Below are 20,186 nucleotides of genomic sequence, written 5' to 3'. Positions count from 1 at the left end.
GAGATGAGGAGAAATTTCTTCACCCAGAGAGTGGTGAGCCTGTGGAATTCGCTACCACAGAAAACAGTTAAGGCCAAAACATTGTATGTTTTCAAGGAGTTAGATATAGCTCTTAGGGCGAAAGGGATCAAAGGAAATGGGGGGAAAGCGGGAACAGGTTACTGAGTTGGATGATCAGCCATGATCATAATGAATGGTGGAGCAGGCTCGAAGGGTCGAATGACCTACTCCTGCTTCTAATTTCTATGTTTCTATCAGCCATAATCTTATTGAATGGCTGAGTAGGCTCAAGAGGATGTATGGTCTACTCCTGTTCCTATTCCTTACGTTCTTATAATCCCAAAGTCTGCATCACTTGAATTCCAGCAAGTTTGAGATGCAGATCACCCTGCTGCCTTTCTCAGGCTGTAAGCAGTGCAAGCTGATAAAACAGATAATCCGAAGTGGATAAAATTTGATATTTCTGAATTAACTAAAATGGTTACTTTTGAATTTTATATTTTTATCATACAGAGAAATCTATGTGAAATGTAAAGGTCCATACTGCCAGCCAATATTAGGTTGAAACAATGGGAGAGAAGAATAAATAAATTAAGTAGCAGTCGGTTATGCCAATCTGAGGGGGTTATTTTGGGGAAAGGGTGAAAACAGGCGTGAGGTAGATGGTGTGCTATTACGACTGTATGAAAGTCTGGTTTTTGACTGCAATTTTGGGGTTAATTGATAATTACCATGATTTAAACATGCCTGGAGGTGCTAAAACTGGCAGCTACAGATTTAGCAGTCAAGCACTGATAGGAAGCAATTTTCCTGGTGTGGTATATGTAACCTCCACGTACTCACTTCTACTGAAGTTGTGGAGTGCTTGGTTGACACACAATGAAACATTGGAGGATGGCTCAGGGACTGAGGCAGAGGGCTTAAAGGTTTTTGGACATGGCACTGGAGGTCCTCTTGGAGGAAGTCCAGAGGAGAATGGATTCCTTGAACCACAGGGGGGCAGGTGGCCACAGAGGCAGCTAATGCAGCAGATGTGGGAGGAGATTGGCGAGGAGGTCACAGGCAGGAGCCCTGCCCCCAGGACTTGGCTCCTGTGCTGCAAGAAATATAGCAACTTAATATAAGTGGTCCAGGTAAGGGCCTGTTTCACAAACCCACTTCTCAATAGCCACAGCACCACCAGCATCACAACCTCAGCATACTGAATCCATCATCTAATTATACATGGATATTCAAACAACCCACACTACTGCATCCTTCACAGGCACTGCTCACACCTCAGGGCTGAGCTTAAGAAGACAGATGGGGTTGACAAACTAAATGCTTGGTGCAATGGACAGCCTGCCTGAAAACTTACGGGGCATGGCTAGGGGGATGGAGGAATCTGCTTCTGGCTTGGCCATCCTCTCCAGCTATTTCCCATGATCTGTGTAGCATCTCTGACACCCAGAAATCTGACCTCCAGCAGAGGAGTGGGCTGGCTGAACAGATGCCCCAAGGTAGTGACAGGAGCAAGAACCCATTGGCCTCTCTCCAGATGGCAGAATTCCTGCTCCCTGCCACTCCCTCCACCAGTGCCCTTGCAGTTGCCCGTTATTCAGGCAGACCAAACTTCTGAAGCCTATGCTGAAATGGTGCAGTCTCAGGGGGGACCATCATGGCCCATAGCCTCTTGAGGCAGTCACAGAGGAGATCTGAACTGCCCTCCTCATAATCTCTGCAGCTATCCAACTCACATGCTGCTACCACTCAGGCTGCACTTCATAGAAGTGCCAGAGTAGATAACAGAACTTATAGGGAAGCCACTCAGGGTAAGCACCAGGATCAACAGTTTAATATTTGCAAGTGCTGCTGGTTGTGCCATGTTTTTGTGCCATTATATTTGCTGTAGATAAAGAGTGATGATGGCAACTGGGTGGTCCTGGAATTAATGGTCTTTTTTTATTGTGATCTTATGATCCTCACAGCAAAGAGGTAGAAAGGATTGAGTGCCAGTGGCAGACTTCCTTATGGGTTCTCAGTCGTGGAAGGTAAGGTATTGGCAACAGTGCTCTGAAGTCCGATGGTGGAAGACGCATCTGAAAAGAGGTTTTCAATTAGATGGCGGCGAGCCTCCCTTCAGGTTTGGGCCTTCTAAGTGGAACCCTCTGGTGTTCCCCCTAGCCCCCTCCACTTCTTTATTCTCCTCAACCTCCTCTTCCTCTTCTTTTTTCTCAACCTCCTCCTCCTTTTTCCTCAACTGAGGACTTTCCCCCCCACCGCCATCGTGGTTGACAAGGCCCTCAACCGTGTCCGATCTATTTCACGCACTTCTGCTTTCACCCCTTCCTCTCCCTCCCAGAACCATGATAGGGTTCCCCTTGTCTTCATTTTCTACCCCACTGCCTCCGTATTCAATGGATTATCCTCTGCCATTTCCGCTCACCTCCAGCCGTGATGTCACCACCAAACACATCTTCCCCTCCTCTCCCCATTCAACATTCCAAAGGGACCGTTCCATCCGTGACACCTTGGTCGACTCCTCAGTCACTGCCAATACCTCCACACTTTCCTACATCACCTTTTCATGCAAGTGTAGGAGATGCAACACCTGGTCTTTTACTTTCTCCCTTTTCACTATTCAGGGCCTCAAACACTCCTCCAAGTGAAACAGTGATTTATTTGTACTTCTTTCAATTCAAAATACTGTATTCACTGCTCACAATATGGTCTCCTCTACATTGTGGAGACTAAACGCAGACTCGGTGACTGCTTTGCAACATGTCCGCTCAGTCCCCAAGCAGGACCCCAAGCTTCCTGTTCTTGTCATTTCAATTTTCCACCGTGCTTCCACACTTAGCTTTCTGTCCTTGGCCTGCTCCAGTGTTCCAATGAAGCTCATGCAAGCTCAAGAAACAACACCTCATCTTTCGACTGGGTACTTTACAGCCTTCTGGACTCAACACTGAGTTCCATAATTTTAGATCACAAACTCTGCCATCTTTTTTTGGTTTTTTCCATTTTTTGTTACTGGTTCATTCCCCCCCCCCCCCCCCCCCAAAAAAAAAAACTCGGTTTCTTTCTTAATCCCTTTACTTTGTGTTTGGGTAGCAGCTATCCTGCCACGTGGACATCCAGACATATCTTTTGTTTCTTTACTTGTCCCATTATGACTCCTCTTGGCTTTCTACCATGAAACCTTTTGTCATTTAATCTGTCCTGCCCTCCATCTATCACAGATCTTCCCTTTTGTTCTTCCTGCCCCCTTCCACTTGCACAAAACCTATTACATATCTAACTTTTGCCAGTTCTGATGAAAGGTCACATGGACTTGAAACGTTAACTCTGCTTTTCTCTCTACAAATGCTGCCTGACCTGCTGAGTATTTCCAGCATTTTCTGTCTTTGTTTCAGATTTCCAGCTTTCATAGCATTTTGATTTTGTGTCATTTCCAACCAATTTCACTTGATAGTTGCATTTCTGAAGAATTGCATCAGCCTACCATTGCATAACTCCCACAATTGAAATGTCTGCCTTTAGTGCATAAAAATTTCCAAAGATCAGCTGGCTGGCTTATTGTTAGCAGTCCATTCGTTAACTATATTTTAATTTTGTTATTATTATTCAGCAATGCAATTTTGCTGAGCTTAATTCATCTTAGGAATATAAGTTTACAATAATTAAGCCAAAACTCAGGATTTTATCAAAATAATCATTCCACAATAAGTGGTAACTTGGAGTAAACAGTCCTTGGTAGAATCTAGGCAGAGTCAATACAGCATTATGAAAGGGAAATGGTGTTTGACAAATCTATTAGAGCTTTTTGAGTGTGTACCTAGCAAGGTAGATAAGGGGGAATCAGTGGATGTAATATATTTGGATTTTCAAAAGGCATTTGATAAGGTGGCACATAAAAGGTTGTTAAACCTTTCTCGATCGTATGATAACTTCCATGCTGACTGCCAGTCTGATTAAGTCACTGTTAATTCACTACTTCCTCCAATGCCAGGAAGACTGAAGCCTGAATTTTTGCCTTTATCATAAGCTCAGCTCCCTCACCACCATCTCCATCCTATGTCCTAACTGCTAACTCAACCTGAAGCCACGTAGAACTTCTACATCCTGGTCAATTCAGGGTTAAGCTTCAAACTCCACATTCTACAATCAGCAATAACACATTATTATTTGTAAAGTGCCTTTAATATAGCAAAACATCCAAGGTGCTTTTCAGGAGCATTATCAAACAAAATTTGACACCAAGCCACATGAGGTAGGGCAGATGACCAAAAGCCTGATGAAAGAGGTAGGTTTTGAAAAGCATCTTAAAGGAGGAAAGAGAGGTACACAAGCAGAGGCAACTCCAGAACTTAGTGCCGTGGCAGCTGAAGGCACAGTGACTAATGATAGAGCAATTAGAATAGGGGCCAGAATTAGAGGAGTGCAGATATTTGAGAGTGTTTTCGGGCTGGAGGAGATTACAAAGATAGGGAGGGATGAGACCATGGAGGGATGTGAAAACAAGGAAGAAAATTTTAAAATTGAGGCATTGCTTAATCATTTCTGCAATATTGTCTACCTTTGCGATCTACCTCAGTCCTTCCATTGCTGAAACTGTTTTCCAACCTTTTGTCATCCATAGGCTCAACTACTGCGGTCGAGTCATAGAGAGAGAGTCATAGAGTCATCGAGTCATAACAGATTATCAGATCACTTAGCTCATTGCTGTTTGTGGGACATGGCTGTTGCTTTACCCTACATTACAACAATGTCTCAAGTTTGCCAATTCTGGTCTGAAGTATTCCTGGAGATTTGATTATGTGACTTTTGATCATGCGACACTTCTCATGATGAAGAATCAGGAGATTTGATCATGTGAAATTTGCCCACTGTTTGAATTTACATTTGTTAAGTGTCTTGAGTATCCCTAAGCTGAAATAAACTATTTTACTTTTTGTTTTGTAGTGAGATCAATAACCTGCAGCTACTGGCAGCTTGGCAAAGGATGAGAATTAGTTGTCTTGAATCACATTAAGAATATTAGGTGGGGAGGTATGAATTCAATGTCCTTGAAATAAGGTTGTGGGAATTAGTGTTTCTGGCAGCTCTTGAATAGTTTGAAAGGCTTACCCCAATTTACCTACAATACTATAATCGAATAGCTCATCTAATTACCATTGACCAGTAACTTAACTGGACCAGCCATATAAATACTGTGGCTACAACAGCAAGTCAGAGGCTGGGAATTCTGCGGTGAGTAACTCAGCTCCTGACTCCACAGAGTCTGTAAACCATGGACAAGCACAAGTCAGGAGTGTGATGGAATATTCTCCACTTGCCTGGATGAGTGCAGCTCGAACAACACTCAAGAGGGAGGGGAGGCAGTGGCGTAGTGGTATTGTCACTGGATGCGTGACCCAGGGTATTGCTCTGGGGACATGGGTTCAAATCTCACCGTGGCGGAAAGTGGAATTTGAATTCAATTCATAAATCTGGAATTAAAAGCTAGTCTAATGATGGCCATGAAACTATTGTCGAATGTTGTAAAAACCCATCTAGTTCACTAATGCCCTTTAGGGAAGGAAATCTGCTGTCCTTACCTGGTCTGGCCTACATGTGACTGCAGACCTACAGGAATGTGGTTGACTCTTAAATGCCCTCTGAAATCGCTTAGCAAGCCACTCAGTTGTATCAAACCGCTACAAAGTGTAAGAGAAGAAATGAAACTGGACGGATCACCCGGTATCGACCTAGGCACTGGAAACGACAATGGCAAAACCTAGCCCTGTCAACCCTGCAAAGTCCTCCTTCCTAACATCTAGGGGCTTGTGACAAGATTGGGAGAGCTGTCCCACCGTCTAGTTAAGCAACAGCCTGACATAGTCAAACTCACAGAATCACACCTTGCAGACAATGTCCCAGGCATCACCATCCCCATCTCCAGCGGTGGTGGCACAGTAGTATACAGTTGGGAAGGAGTTGCCTGGGAGTCTTCAACATTGACTCCGGACCCGATGGAGTCTCATGGCATCAAATCAAACATGGGCAAAGAAACCTCCTGCTGATTACTACCTAGCGCACTTCCCTCCGGCTGATGAATCAGTTCTTCTCTATCTTGTAAACCAGTTGGAAGAAGCACTGAGGATAGCAAGGGTACAAAATATACTCTGGTTGGGGAACTTTGAAGTCCACGACCAAGAGTGGCTCAGTGGCACCATTACTGACCGAGCTGGCCAAGTCCTAAAGGACATAGCCTCCAGACTCGGTCTGCGGCAGGTGGTGCGGGAACCAACAAGAGCGAAAAACATACTTGACCTCATCCTCACCAATCTTCCTGTTGCAGATGCATCTGTCAGTATTGGTAGGAGTGACCACTGCACAGTCCTCGTGGAGATGAAGTCCCATCTTCACGCTGAGGGTACCCACCATTGTGTTCTGTGGCACCATCACCGTGCTACATGCGATAGATTTCAAACAGATCTAGCAACTCAAAACTGGGCATCCATGAGGCGCTGTGGGCCATCAGCAGCAGCAGAATTGTATTCAACCACAATCTGTAAACTCATGGCCTGGCATATCCCCCAGTCTACCATTACCATCAAGCTGGGGGACCAACCCTGGTTCAATGAAGAGTGCAGGAGGGCATGCCAGGAGCAGAACCAGAAATACCTAAAAATGAGGTGTGAAGCTACAACATAGGACTAGTTGCATGTCAAACAGAAGAAGCAGCATTCAACAGACAGGGCTAAGCGATGCTACGAGCAATAGATCAGATCTCAGCTCTGCAGTCCTGCCACAGTCATGAGTGGTTGTGGACAATTAAACAACTGACAGAAGGAGGCGTCTCCACAGCATCCCAAACCTCTACAAGGGGGGGAGCCCAGCGCATCAGTGCAAGAGACAAGGCTGAAGCATTTGCAATCATCTTCAGCCAAAAGTGCCGAGTGGATGATTCATCTCGGCCTCCTCCTGAGGTTCCCAGTATCACAGATGCCAGTCTTCAGCCTATCCGATTCACACCACGGGATATCAAGAAACAGCTGAAGGCATTGGATACAGCAAAGGCTATGGGCCGTGATAACATTCTGGCAATAGTACTGAAGACTTGTGCTCCAGAACTACCTGAGCTGCTAGCAAAGCTGTTCCAGTACAGCTACAACACTGGCATCTACCCAGCAATGTTTACCCAGTATGTCCTGTACACAAAAAGCAGGACAAATCCAAGTTGACCAATTACTGCCCTATCAGTCTACTTCTGATCATCAGAAAAGTGATGCAAGGGGCTGTCGACAGTGCTATCAAGTGGCACTTGCTCAGCAATAACCTGCTCATTGATGCTCAGTTTGGGTTCCGCCAGGGCCACTCAGCTCCTGACCTCATTACAGCCTTCGTCCAACATGGACAAAAGAGCTGAACTCCAGAGGTGAGGTGAGAGTGACTGCCCTTGACATCAAGGCAGCATTTGTCTGAGTATGGTATCAAGGAGTCCTAGCAAAACTGGAGTCAATGGAAATCAGGGGGAAAACTCTCCGCTGCCTGGAGTCACACCCAGCACAAACGAAGACGGTTGTGGTTGTTGGAGGTCAATCATCTCAGTCCCAGAACCTCACTGCAGGAGTTCCTTAGGGTAGTGTCCTATGCCCAACTATCTTCAGCTGCTTCATCAATGACCTTCCCTCCATCATAAGGCCAGAAATGGGAATGTTCGCTGATGATTGCAAAACGCTCAGCACCATTCTCGACTCCTCAAAGAATGAAGCAGCCCATGTCCACATGCAGCAAGACCTGGACAACATCCAGGCTTGGACTGATAAATGGCAAGTAACATTCGCACAACACAAGTGCCAGGCAATGACCATGTTAAACTGGAGAAAATCAACTCATCTCTCGACGTTCAATGGCATTACCATTGCTAAATCACCCACTATCAACATCCTGGGGGTCATCATTGACCAGAAACTAAAGTGGACCAGCTACATAAATGCTGTGGCAACAAGACCAGGTCAGAGGCTGGGAATTCTGTGGTGACTAACTCACCTCCTGACTCCCCAGTGCCTATCCACCATCTACAAGGCACAAGTCAGGAGAGTGATGGAATACTCTCCACTTACCAGGATGGGTGCAGCTCCAACAACACTCAAGAAGCTCGACACCATCCAGGACAAAGCAGCCCGCCTGATTGGCACCCCATCCACAACCTTCAACATGCACTCCCTGCACCACTGACGCACAGTGGCAACAGTATGTACCATCGACAAGATGCACTGTAGCAACTCACCAAGGCTCCTTTGACAGCACCTTCAAAACTCGCGACCTCTACCACCTAGAAAGACAAGGGTAGCAGATGCAAGGGAACACCACCACCTGCAAGTTCCCCTCCAAGCCACACACCATCCTGACTTGGTACTATATCACCGTTCCTTCACTGTCGCTGGGTCAAGATTCTGGAACTCCCTTCCTAACAGCACTGTTGGTGTACCTACACCCAAGGACTGCAGCAGTTCAAGCAGGCAGCTCACCACTACCTTCTCAATGGCAATTAGGGATGGGCAATAATTGCTGGCCTAGCCAGTGATGCCTGCATCCCCTGAACGAATTTTAAAAAATGCATGGGAACACCACCACCTACAAGTACCCCTCCAAGCCACAAAACATATCGACTTGAAACTATATTGCTGTTCCTTCACTGTTGCTGGGTCATAAACCTGGAATGTCCTTCCTAACAGCAATGTGGGTGGACCTACACCACATGGACTGCAGTGGTTCAAGAAGGCTGCTCACCACCTTCTCAAGGGCAGAAGTAGCACGAAGTTCTGCTCAACTGAATGCTGCACGACAGAGTGCTTAACTTGGGAATTTGATAAGTGTGGGAATTTGATGCAGTGAGGGAGGAGGTGCTGTTCTGGTCTTTTACAGAACAGTGATCCGAGAGGGAGTCAGAGGCAGTGAGACCTAAGAGTTGAAGCCCAGAGCCACTAATTAGGTGAGCAGGTAGCTGATTGGTTGGTGAGTTGTAAGGACTTTTTTTCCTTTTTAACCTAGGGCAGTAGTTTAAACTGCTACTGGGGAGATATAAGTATTGTATTAAATTTGCAGCATAACTAGTTAAACTACTCAATATAACTACAAATTATCAGTATCATTTCTAAACTTGAAACCTAATTAGTTAAATAAAACACAATAGAGATGGCAGGGCAGGCGATGTGTTGCAGTTGTAGCATCTGGAAGCTGGTGGACACCAGTGTGCTCCACTGCAAGCACATCTGCAGTATGTGTCGCAGCTTGAGAAACGTCGGTTCAGAATTGATGAGCTAGAGTCCGAGATTCAGACACTGCAATGCATCAGGGAGGGGGAAAATTACCTGGACACTTTGTTCCAGGAGGCAGTCACAATCCTTAGGCTAGGTACTTCCAATTTGGTCTGTTCGCAGGAACATGAGGGTGTGACTACGAGTGAGGCAGGAATGGGGATCCAGAAGGTACTAATGGTGGTGCCTCAGCCCTTGCACTTGTCCGACAGGTTCGAGGTCCTTGCAACTTGTGTAGATGAGAGCAAGGACTGCAGGGATAATGAGCAAACTGACCACAGCACCGTGGCGCAGGGGGCCATTCAAGTGGAGGGAGTAAGAAGGAATGTCATAGTTGTATGGGGCAGTATAGTTATGCGGATAGATTCTGTTCTCAGCAGCTGAGAGCATGAGTCCCTAAGGCTGCGTTGCCTGCCTGGTGCCAGGGTTAAGGACATCTCCTTGGGGTTGGAGAGGAAATTGGAGCGGGAGGAAAAGGATCCAGTCACTGTGGTCAGTGTGGGTACCAATGACATAGGTAGGACTGAGAAAGAGGTTCTGCTGAAGAAGTATGAGCAGCTAGGGGCTGAATTAAAAAGCAGAACCGTAAAGGCAATAAGCTCTGGATTACTACCTGAGCCACAAGCAAACTGGCATAGGGTAAATAAGATCAAAGAGTTTAATATGTGGCTCAAAGACTCCTGTGGGAGAAATAGGTTTTGATTCATGGGGCAGTGGCAACAGAACTAGGAAATGAGGGAGCTGTACCATTGGGAGGGTCTTCATCTGAACTGTGCTGGGACTCGTGTCCTGGCAAATTGTACAACTTGGGCTGTCGAGGGGTTTAAACTATTTAGCAAATGGGAAGGTTCAGGTGAAGGGAAATTAAGAAAGTTAACAAGAAAGGACAAGGCAGTAGAGCAGGTTAGCAATACGGAATGTGACAGGAAGGGACAGAGTGTACAAACATAAGAGTGCACCAGCAAATAAGGTCAGGGTAGGGAAAAATGGTAAAAAAACAGAATTAAACGCTCCTTATCTGAATGCACACAGAATTCATAACAAAATGGATGTATAAATAGCACAAATAGAAATAAATGTGTATGATATGATAGGCATTACAGAGACGTGGTTGCAAAGTAACCAAGGCTGGGAACTTATTATTCAAGAGTATTTGACATTTTGGAAGGATAGGAAGAAAGAAAAGGAGGTGGGATAGCACTGTACTTAAGGAAGTGGCCTTAGAAATAGTGGTCAAAATTCTATAGACTCTGGAACAGTTCCAATGGATTGGAGGGTAGTTAATGTAACCATACTATTTTAAAAAGGAGGTAGAGAGAAAACAGGGAATTATAGACTGGTTAGCCTGACATCAGTAGTGGGGAAAAGGCTAGAGTCCATTATAAAAGATGTAATAGCAGAGCACTAGGAAAACAATAACAGGATCGGACAAAGTCAACATGGATTTATGAAAGGGAAATCATGCTTGACAAATCTACTGGAATTTTTGAGGATGTAACTGGTAGAATAGATAAGGGAGAACCAGTGGATGTGGTGTATTTGGACTTTCAGAAGGCTTTCGATAAGGTCCCACATAAGAGATTAGCATGCAAAATTAAAGCTCATGGGATTGGGGATAAGGTACTGACATGGATAGAGAACTGGTTGACAGACAGGAAACAAAGAGCAGGAATAAACGAGTCTTTTTCTGAGTGGCAGGCAGTGACTAGTAGAGTACCGCAGAGATCAGTGCTAGGACCCCAGCCGTTCACAATATATATCCAAGTTTATAGATGACACAAAGCTGCGTGGGCATGTGAACTGTGAGGAGGATGCAGAGAAGCTCCAGTGTGATTTGGACAGGTTGAGTGAGTGGGCAAATACATGGCAGATGCAATATAATGTGGATAAATGTGAGGTTATCCACTTTGGTGGCAAAAACAGAGACAGATTATCTGAATGGTGATAGATTGGGAAAGGGGGAGGGGCAGCGAGACCTGGGTGTCCTTGTGCATCAGTCGCTGAAAGTAAGCATGCAGGTGCAGCAGGCAGTTAAGAAGGCAAATTATATGTTGGCCTTCATAGCGAGAGGATTCGAGTACAGGAGCAGGGATGTCTTGCTGCAATTATACAAGGCCTTGGTGAGACCACATTTGGAGTATTGTGTGCAGTTTTGGTCTCCTTTTCTGAGGAAGGATGTTCTTGCTATGGAAGGAGTGCAGCGAAGGTTCACCAGACTGATTCTTGGGATGACAGGATTGGCATATGAAGAGAGATTGGGCCGATTAGGCTTGTATTCGCTAGAGTTTAGAAGAATGAGAGGGGATCTCATAGAAACCTACAAAATTCTAACAGGACTGGACAGACTAGATGCAGGAAGGATGTTCTCGATGGTGGGCGAGTCCAGGACCAGGGGTCACAGTCTGAGGATAAGGGGTAAGCCATTTAGGACTGAGATGAGGAGGAATTTCTTCACCCAAAGGGGGGGTGAACCTGTGGAATTCTCTACCACAGAAAGCAGTTGAGGCCAAATCATTAAATATATTCAAGAAAGAGTTAGATATAGTTCTTAGGGCTAAAGGGATACGGGGAGAAAGCGGGAACAGGATACTGAGTTTGGATGATCAGCCATGATCATATTGAATGGCGGAGCAGTCTCGAAGGGCCGAATGGCCTACTCCTGCTCCTATTTTTCTATGTTTCTATGTTAATAAAGGATGAAATCAGTACAGTAGTGAGACTGATCTTGGCTCGGAAGATCAAGAGTTAGAATCAGTTAGGGTGGAGATAGGAAATAGCTTAGGAAAGAAGTCACTGGTGGGAGTAGTTTATAGTCCTCTAACAGTAGCTAAATCAAGAAGTAATGGGGGCTTGTAGGAAAGGAACTGAAATAATTGTGGGTGATTTTAATCTTCATATAGATTGGATGAATCAAATTGGCAGATGTCAGGTGGAGTTCATAGAGTGTACTTGAGACAGTTTCTTAGAACAATACATTCTGGAACCAACTCAGGAGCAGGCTATTTTAGACCTGATGATGTGTAATAAAATAGGATTAATAACTGACCTCAGAGTAAAAGATCCTCTGGGCAAGAATGATCATAACATGATAGAATTTCACATTCAGTTTGAGGGTGAGAGGTTTGGGAATGAAACTTAAATAAAGGCAATTACAAGGGTATGAAGATAAGTTGGCTAAAGTGGACTGGGAAAATAAGATAAAAGGTAAGACAGTACAGAAGCAGTGGCAGAAATTTAAGGAGATATTTCATATCTCTCAACAAAGATATATTCCATTGAGAAAGAAAGACCCTATGGGAAGAGTGCATCATCCATGGCTGACTAAGGGAGTTAACAACAATATCAAATTGAAAGAAAAGGCTCACAATTTTGCAAAAAAATAGTGGTAGACCAGAAGATTGGGAAGATTTAAGAAACCAGCAGAGGATGACTTAAAAAAAGAGGGAGAAATTAGAGTGTGAGAGTAAACGAGTGAGAAATATAAAAACAGACAGTAAAAGTTTCTACAAATATATAATAGAGTAACTTAGGTGAGCATTGGTCCCTGATAGGATGAGACTGGGGATTTATTAATGAGAAACAAGGATATGACAGAGACTTTGAACAAGTATTTTCTATCTTTCTTCACAGTAGAAGGCGCACAAAGCATCCCAAGAATAGCAGAAAATGAAGAAGCAAAGGGAGGGAGGAACTTAAAACAATCACTATTACTAGAGAAAAAAGGAAAACTAAAGGAACTAAAGCCTGACAAGTCCCCTGGACCTTATGTTCTGTATCCTAGGGTCTTAAAAGAAGTGGCTGCAGAGATAGTGAATGCATTGGTTATAATCTTCCAAAATTCCCTAGAATCTGGGAAGGTTCCATCGGATTGGAAAACTGCAAATGCACCACCCCTATTCAAGAAAATTGTGGGGTGGTGTGGTGTGGCAGCGACACAAAGCAGGTAACTATAGGTCAGTTAGCCTAACTGTCATTGGGAAAAATAATGCAATCAAGCAGAGTCAACATGGTTTTGTGAAAGGGAAATCATGTTTGATAAATTTATTAGAGTTCTTTGAGGATGTAACAAGCAGGGTGGATAAAGGGGAACCAATAGATATAGTGTATTTGGAGTTTGAAAAGCAAATTGATAAGGTGCCACATAAAAGACAAGAGATCATGGTGTTGGGGGTAATATATTAGCATGGATAGAGGATTGGCTAACTGGCAGAAAACAGAGAGTTGGGATAAATGGGGTATTTTCAGGTTGGCAAACTGTAACTAGTGGAGTGCCACAGGGATCAGTGATAGGAGCTCAATCTTTTATAATTTATATTAATGACTTGGATCAAGGTAGAGTGTATTGTAGGCAAATTTGTAGATATAAAGACAGGTTGTGAGTTGTGAGGAGGCCACAAAGTGTCTGCAAAGAGGTTTAGATAGGTTAAGTGAGTGAGCAAAAATTTGGCAGATGGAGTATAATGTGGGAAAATGTGAAGTTGTCGACTTTGGTAGGAAGAACAGAAAAGCAGAATATTATTTACATGGAGAGAGACGGCAAAATGCTGTGGTACAGAGGGATCAGGGTGTCCTCCACATGAAACACGAAAAGTTAGCATGCTGGTACAGCAAGTAATTAGAAAGGCAAATGGAATGCTGGCCTTTATTGCAAGGGGGTTGTAGTATAAAAGTAGGAAAGTCTTGCTACAACTATATAGTGTGTTGGTGAGACCACACTTAGAGTACTGTGTAGAGTTTTGGTCAACTTTTTTCAGGTCAGATATACTTGCATTGGAGGCAGTTCAGAGAAAGTTCACTAGGCTGATTCTTGGGATGATGGTGTTGTCTTATGAGGAAAGATTGAGCAGGTTGGGCCTAAACTCATTGGAGTTTAGAAGAATGAGAGGCGATCTTATTGAAGCATATAATATTCTGAGAGGGTTTGACAGAGTAAATGCTGAGAGGATGTTTCCCCTCCTAGGGGAATCTAGAACTAGGGGGTACAGTTTCAAAATAAGGGTCTCCCTTTTAAGACAGAGATGAGGAGGAATTTCTTCTCTCACAGGGTCATTATTCTTTGGAATTTCCTTCCCCCGAGAGCAGTGGAGGCTGGGTCATTGAATATATTCAAGGCTGAGTTTGATAGATTTTTGATTTGCAAGGGAACCAAGGGTTATGGGGAGGAGGCACGAAAGTGGAGTTAATACCACAATCAGATTAGCCATGATCTTGTTAAATGGTGGAGCAGGCTCGAGGAGCCAAATGGCCCAATCCTACTCCAATTTCTTACATTCATATGTTCTTAATTAGGGATGGGCAATAAATGCAGGTTTTGCCAGCAACACTCATATCCTTGGAATGAATTTAAAAAAATTCTGGCTTCTTAAGCATCTCCAATTTTAATCACTCCACCACAAAAGGCCGTGCCTTTAGCTGCCTAGGCCCTTAGCTCATGAATTTCCTACTTAAACCTCTCTGCTTCTCTCTCCTCCTTTAAGATGCTCCTTAAAACTTTGTTCAAGCTTTTGGCCATCAGCCCTAATATGGCCTTATGTGGCTTGGCGTCAAATTTTGCTTTATAATGCTCCTGTGAAGTGCCTTGGGACATTTTATTTTATTAATGGCACCATATAAATACAAATTGTTGTTGTTGTTGTATCATCAAACCAAAGTTCAAAGAGTTTACCCAAAGGCCACAAAGTTGAATTAGCTTTGGGAGTTGATATGGATTATGAACAGGGGTTGGCAAAGTGTCTGTATACGTACACCAGTGTCCATGGTAGAAAATTTTGTGGTCCGTGACTGATAATTTTAGTTATGAGAAATTTCCCATTGGCTTCTTCTTTCCCCAGGCTGGCTTTAAAAAAAAAAATCGTGCTCAATTCACAGCTGACAGGTGCTGACATCGGGAACAGTTGTTTCCAAACTTCGGACAAGTTCCAATTTTTTTTTTTAAATACCAGCCGGAAAACCACAAACTTGTCCAAAGGTGGGAAACTGCTGTTCCTGATATCAGCACCTGTCAGCCATGAAAGTGAGTGCGTTTATTTAAAAAATGGACCAATCAGCTGCTCAGCTGAGAATTCCCGCTCTCTGTAACTGTCAGAGAGAGAGGGGGAGAGAGAGGGAGGGGGAGGGGGAAGGGGGGGGGAAGAGAGAGAGGGGGGAGAGAGAAGGAGGGGGAGGGGGAAGGGGGGAAGAGAGAGAGGGGGGAGAGACAGAGAGATGGGAAGAGGGGGAGAGAGAGGGGAGAGAGAGGGGGAGACAGAGAGAGGGGGAGACAGAGGAGAGAGAGAGAGGAGAGAGAGAGAGGGAGAGAGAGAAATGGAGGCAGAGGGAGAGAGAAATGGAGGCAGATAGAGAGAGGGGAGAAAGAGAGGGAGGCAGAGAGAGAGGGGAGAGAGATAGGGAAGCAGGAGGGGAAGCAGGAGGAGAAGCAGGTAGGAGAGAGAGCAGGGAGAAAGAGAGGGAGGCAGAAAGAGGGGGGAACGAGGGAGGGGTGACAATACAGAGTGGGGGGACGACACGGAGAGAGGGGGGACAACACAGAGGGGGGGAACAAGAGAGAGAGAGACACACACACAGACAGAGAGAGAGAGGAGGGAGAGAGACTGATCAAGATCACTCCTGACAGATGGACATCTATCAGGAAGACTCCGCATCGCTACAAGAAGTGTGTGGGAAAACACTGACTACCTGTGCAAGCAAAAAATGCCACGTATCTCACTAAATCAGTGTTCAACATAGTGATGAGAAAGTAAGTCAATAAATTAGTTGTCTCATTTAAAGCTTCTTCACAAATATGCACATTTGATGTTGTTTTGATTAATAGTAAGATACATTTTTTATGACTGTATCTTTCTGAGATTGTCTCACCAGCCCCCTATGTAAGACAAAAATTGTAATGTGGACCCCAATGTGAAAAGGTTGGACACCCCTACTTCAAGCTTTTAACCTTGTGTTTTAAAATAAGTTAGAAGCTAGTTTATTTTAAAACACAAGTTTAAAGGTTTGTGTTATGTAAACTCATTTTAAAATGGCAAAAGTCACTTAGGGAATGTCTCAATTTCTTCACTCTGCCACGCATTACTTTCACTTGGGACACAAGCTAAGTGACATGTTAAAAGTTGCTGGACTTTTACTTCTATATAAATGTCCCAGGTCAGCTGCTATCTACTTGGAATCACATTGTTCCAGAACTTGTATTGAACAGAAAATAGGCAAGAAAATTCAAGTAATCTCCAGAAGGCAGCACTGTAAGTTCCTCATGAATACAACAGTGCGATGTAATGGGGTTGAATGATATTGGCAGAAACAGGATGTTGCTGACCCATATACAATAGTTTGTAAAAACAATGTAACAGATAGCTTTAATAAACCTTAATCTATGATGAACTGTCTACGATTCCTTAACAAAATGTATGCTGCATTTACAATTTTAAAAACGGTCAGGAAGACATAGTAAAAATGAATTATATTTCAATGATCATGTTAGAAACTGTCATGAACTGATTTTTTTTGCTGCGAAATGGATTAAAGGACAAGTTTTACAAGTATGTCAAAGATCAGTAACTGCAATGTGCATCATTTACTATCCAGTTTGAGGGCAGATAACTTGAGTGGCCAATGTCACTTGAAAGTTGTATCATATAATTACGTTAAAAGTTCACCTTTGCTAATGAGTAATCAATTTGGCTTGGACACAAATTGGTTAGTCTGGAGTACAATCTTACAGATAGTGACTAAAAATTTTGTAACTGAGTAATACATGTAGCAACAACCTGTCAACTTTTTGCAGAAAAGCTTTTTGTTAATAATTATTTTGTCAAAGATGAATCAAAATCGACAGTAATAGACTGAGATATAGACATAAGTGAATTTAAGAGAACTGCTTTATTGGAGGAACTGTAGGATGCTCTTTATTTGTAAGTGTGTTTATATAATTTTATCACTAGCTTTGGTGAGTTAATGACATTTTGTCCATATTGTTTCTATATTTCAGAATCCAGAACTTTGTTTAACAGCCTGTCAAGATATACAGAATAACTGCCCCCATGTCCGTGGCTGAGTCAATAATTTTGTCAAATGTCCGTGGTACAACATGTCGGTGCCTATCCCTGGTTATGAAGCTTTATTTAAGTAATGAGAATAGGAAACAATGGTCACTTTGTGAAACCATTAATGCATTATAGTGTTAAACCCAGCAAACAGAAAAGGAAGTTGTAAAGGAGCAATAACTCACTTGTATTTGTTCAGCTCTTCCTTCGTAGTTCCAAGCTGCTTTTTCAGTGTTTCTAGTTCTGTATGTAATTTTTGTTGCTTTTGCTCTTGACGAACTATCTCAGATATTTGGTCATTTAGCTGCTTCTCAGTAGCTTCTAAGTTTGATTCCATTAAAATGAGTTTCTGTTCTTGACTTGCAAGCTCTTGAGCTAAAATTGGACATTAATAATTTTTAATATTAAAATCACTTAACTTGTATACTTTCCGATTATTTGCATATCATAATATTCCAAGATTTTAATTCTGGATGCTGCAAATAGACAAAATAGAAGCAAATGTTGCTTTTATTTTCTTCACTTGTTTTCTCCCCTTCTCTCTTGAAATTATTAATTCCCTAGTTGGCACAGTTCCCATGGGTGCTGTTCCTTGCCAAAATAGTCATTACTTATGTGCAAGTCTTGACCAGTGCTAGGCTGCTCCATTATTAAGGGCTGAGCACTTCTGCCAAAGATCATTGGACAGCAAGCAGAAACAGGATCTCATATTGATTCTCCCCAGGAGCACAGCGGCCAATTGTGTCCAAGTTGCGATCTGCTAATTGACTTTTTTCACAATTGCATGTTGTTAATTCATAAAATCTAACCAGTTTTACAAATTGCTATATATAAATATTTTGCTAATACCTCATAAGGTAATTTGAATTAGCATGGCAATGGGCAAGGAAAAATTGGCAAAAATTCCACCTAGAGTCATGGAGTCATTGCAGCACAGAAGGAGGCCATTCAGCCCATTGAGTTCTTGCCCAGATCATTTTAGCAATCTTTACTAACTGGCCATGAAATAATATTGATAGATTGCATCTACGGTCATCTGTTCCACCCGTCAGTTGGATTTTAGGGTGCATGGTACAGGAGATTATGGAGGAAAGAAAAAATTGTGTTTAACGGAGGGCCAAGAATTAATGACTCGGATGAAGGGACCAAGTGTACTGTAGACAAATTTACTGACAATACAAAGATGGGTGGGAAAGCAAGTGTGAGGAGGATGCAAAGGGCTGAATTTTTGTCTGGCTAAGGAAGTGAGACAGGAGGCGAGCGAGGCTGCAACTTCAGATCCCCAAGTAACATGCTGGCTTTCCGACATGATCTCACCTCCCAATGATTTTGGAAGAGGAGTTGGAACCTGTTTTCGGCAACCTGCCCAAACTGGTGATTCATCAATTCATCATGCAAATGAGCCACTTAAGACAGAAGAAAATACTGCTTGTAACTAGCACTCAGAATATATTTCTGGGTCACAGAAAAATCAGCACCAATATCATCTTACCCAAATCAATTAACATTAAAGTACAACATTTAGCCATATTATATTATATTTCTATTAACACCTGAAAATAAAAAGTGTGCATTAGATGTCTGCCTGAATGCAGTGTACATATCATCTAATGAGGACAGTTTTTAATTTGTTGCAAACTTAATTTCATCTCAGATTCAACTGAAACTTATTGCTAAAAAAGACGCAAGAACTTTACTATTTAGAATAGGGTAATTAATGTATAAATCAATAAATATGAAATGGAATGAAAACCAAACCAACTATTTTCAGAACTCCTGCACTGTTTTGTTGTGGGGAAAACACAGAACTAATGACTGAACAACAGTCATGATTAATGAGTCAGCTGTAACAGAAATGTTTAAACTTGTGCCTTACACAATCATGCAGATGACTTGGATTACTAAATACTTAGCTTAGTGCAAACATTTGTGGTCCATCCTTATTAAAAGCTGTACAACTATCGCAAGGACTTGCAGAAAATAGGTTGATAGTTTAAAATTGGCCATGCAACAAAAATAAATCATTGCACAGTGCACACGCCTGAAACAGGTGTTAGGCCATTTGTATATGCAAATAATGTGCATACAGGGATAGGGTAGAAAAATAGTTCATCTACTGGATTAGTAATCCAGAGGCCTGAACAATCAATCCAGAGGGATGAGTTTGCAATATAGCATAAAAATACTTAATTGGAGGAGGGCCAATTTCAGTGGGGTGAGAATGGATCTGTGCTGGGTAAATTGGAATGACATACTGGCAGGTACAACTGTAACTGAACAATGGGCTGCCTTTAAACAGGTGATGGCTTGGGCACAGTCAAGGTACATTGACACAAGGGGAACAAACAAAGCTAGATCTCCCTGGATAATGAAAGAGATAAAGAGTAAAATGATGCAGAAAAAGGGCGTGTATGACAGATGTCAGGTTGATAATATATGAGAGAGCCAGGCTGAATATAGAAAGTTCAGAGGGGAAATGTAAAAGGAAATAAGGGAGGCCAAGAGAAAGAGAGAATGAGAAGAAAATGGCAGCTAACATAAAAGGGAATCCGAAAGTCTTCTGTAGGCATATAAGTAGTAAAAAGGTAGTAAGAGGAGGGATGGGGACGATTGGGGACCAAAAAGGAGATCTACACATGGACGCAGAAGGCTTATTGAGTAATAAAAACAAAAAATACTGGAAATACTCAGCAGGTCTGGCAGCATCTGTGGAGAGAGAAGCAGAGTTAATGTTTCAGGTCAGTGACCTTTCATCAGAACTGGCAAAGGTTAGAAATTTAATAGGTTTTAAGCAAATAAAGCAGAGGTGGGGCAAGAGATAACAAAAGGGAAGGTGTTGATAGGACATGGTCAAAGAGAATAACTG

The 20,186-nt window shown here is 43.0% G+C and overlaps 1 protein-coding gene across 7 annotated transcripts in view; it reads right to left on the bottom strand.

Annotated features, from left to right (window-relative positions):
- Positions 1-20,186, bottom strand: part of LOC137370043 (polyamine-modulated factor 1-binding protein 1-like) — a 719,669-nt gene that overhangs the window by 227,027 nt on the left and 472,456 nt on the right. For all 7 annotated transcript variants that reach the window (XR_010975068.1, XM_068032077.1, XM_068032078.1 and 4 more), the window contains one exon: positions 17,506-17,695. Coding sequence is in view for 6 of the 7 variants with exons in the window: in XM_068032077.1 (XP_067888178.1) it covers positions 17,506-17,695 (190 nt within the window). In the remaining variant the exon portion in view is untranslated. The remainder of the gene's footprint in view (positions 1-17,505; positions 17,696-20,186) is intronic.

The sequence above is a fragment of the Heterodontus francisci genome, chromosome 5 (genome assembly GCF_036365525.1).
Source record: "Heterodontus francisci isolate sHetFra1 chromosome 5, sHetFra1.hap1, whole genome shotgun sequence".
NCBI lineage: Eukaryota > Metazoa > Chordata > Chondrichthyes > Heterodontiformes > Heterodontidae > Heterodontus > Heterodontus francisci.
This window is presented reverse-complemented; position numbering and strand designations above follow the sequence as displayed.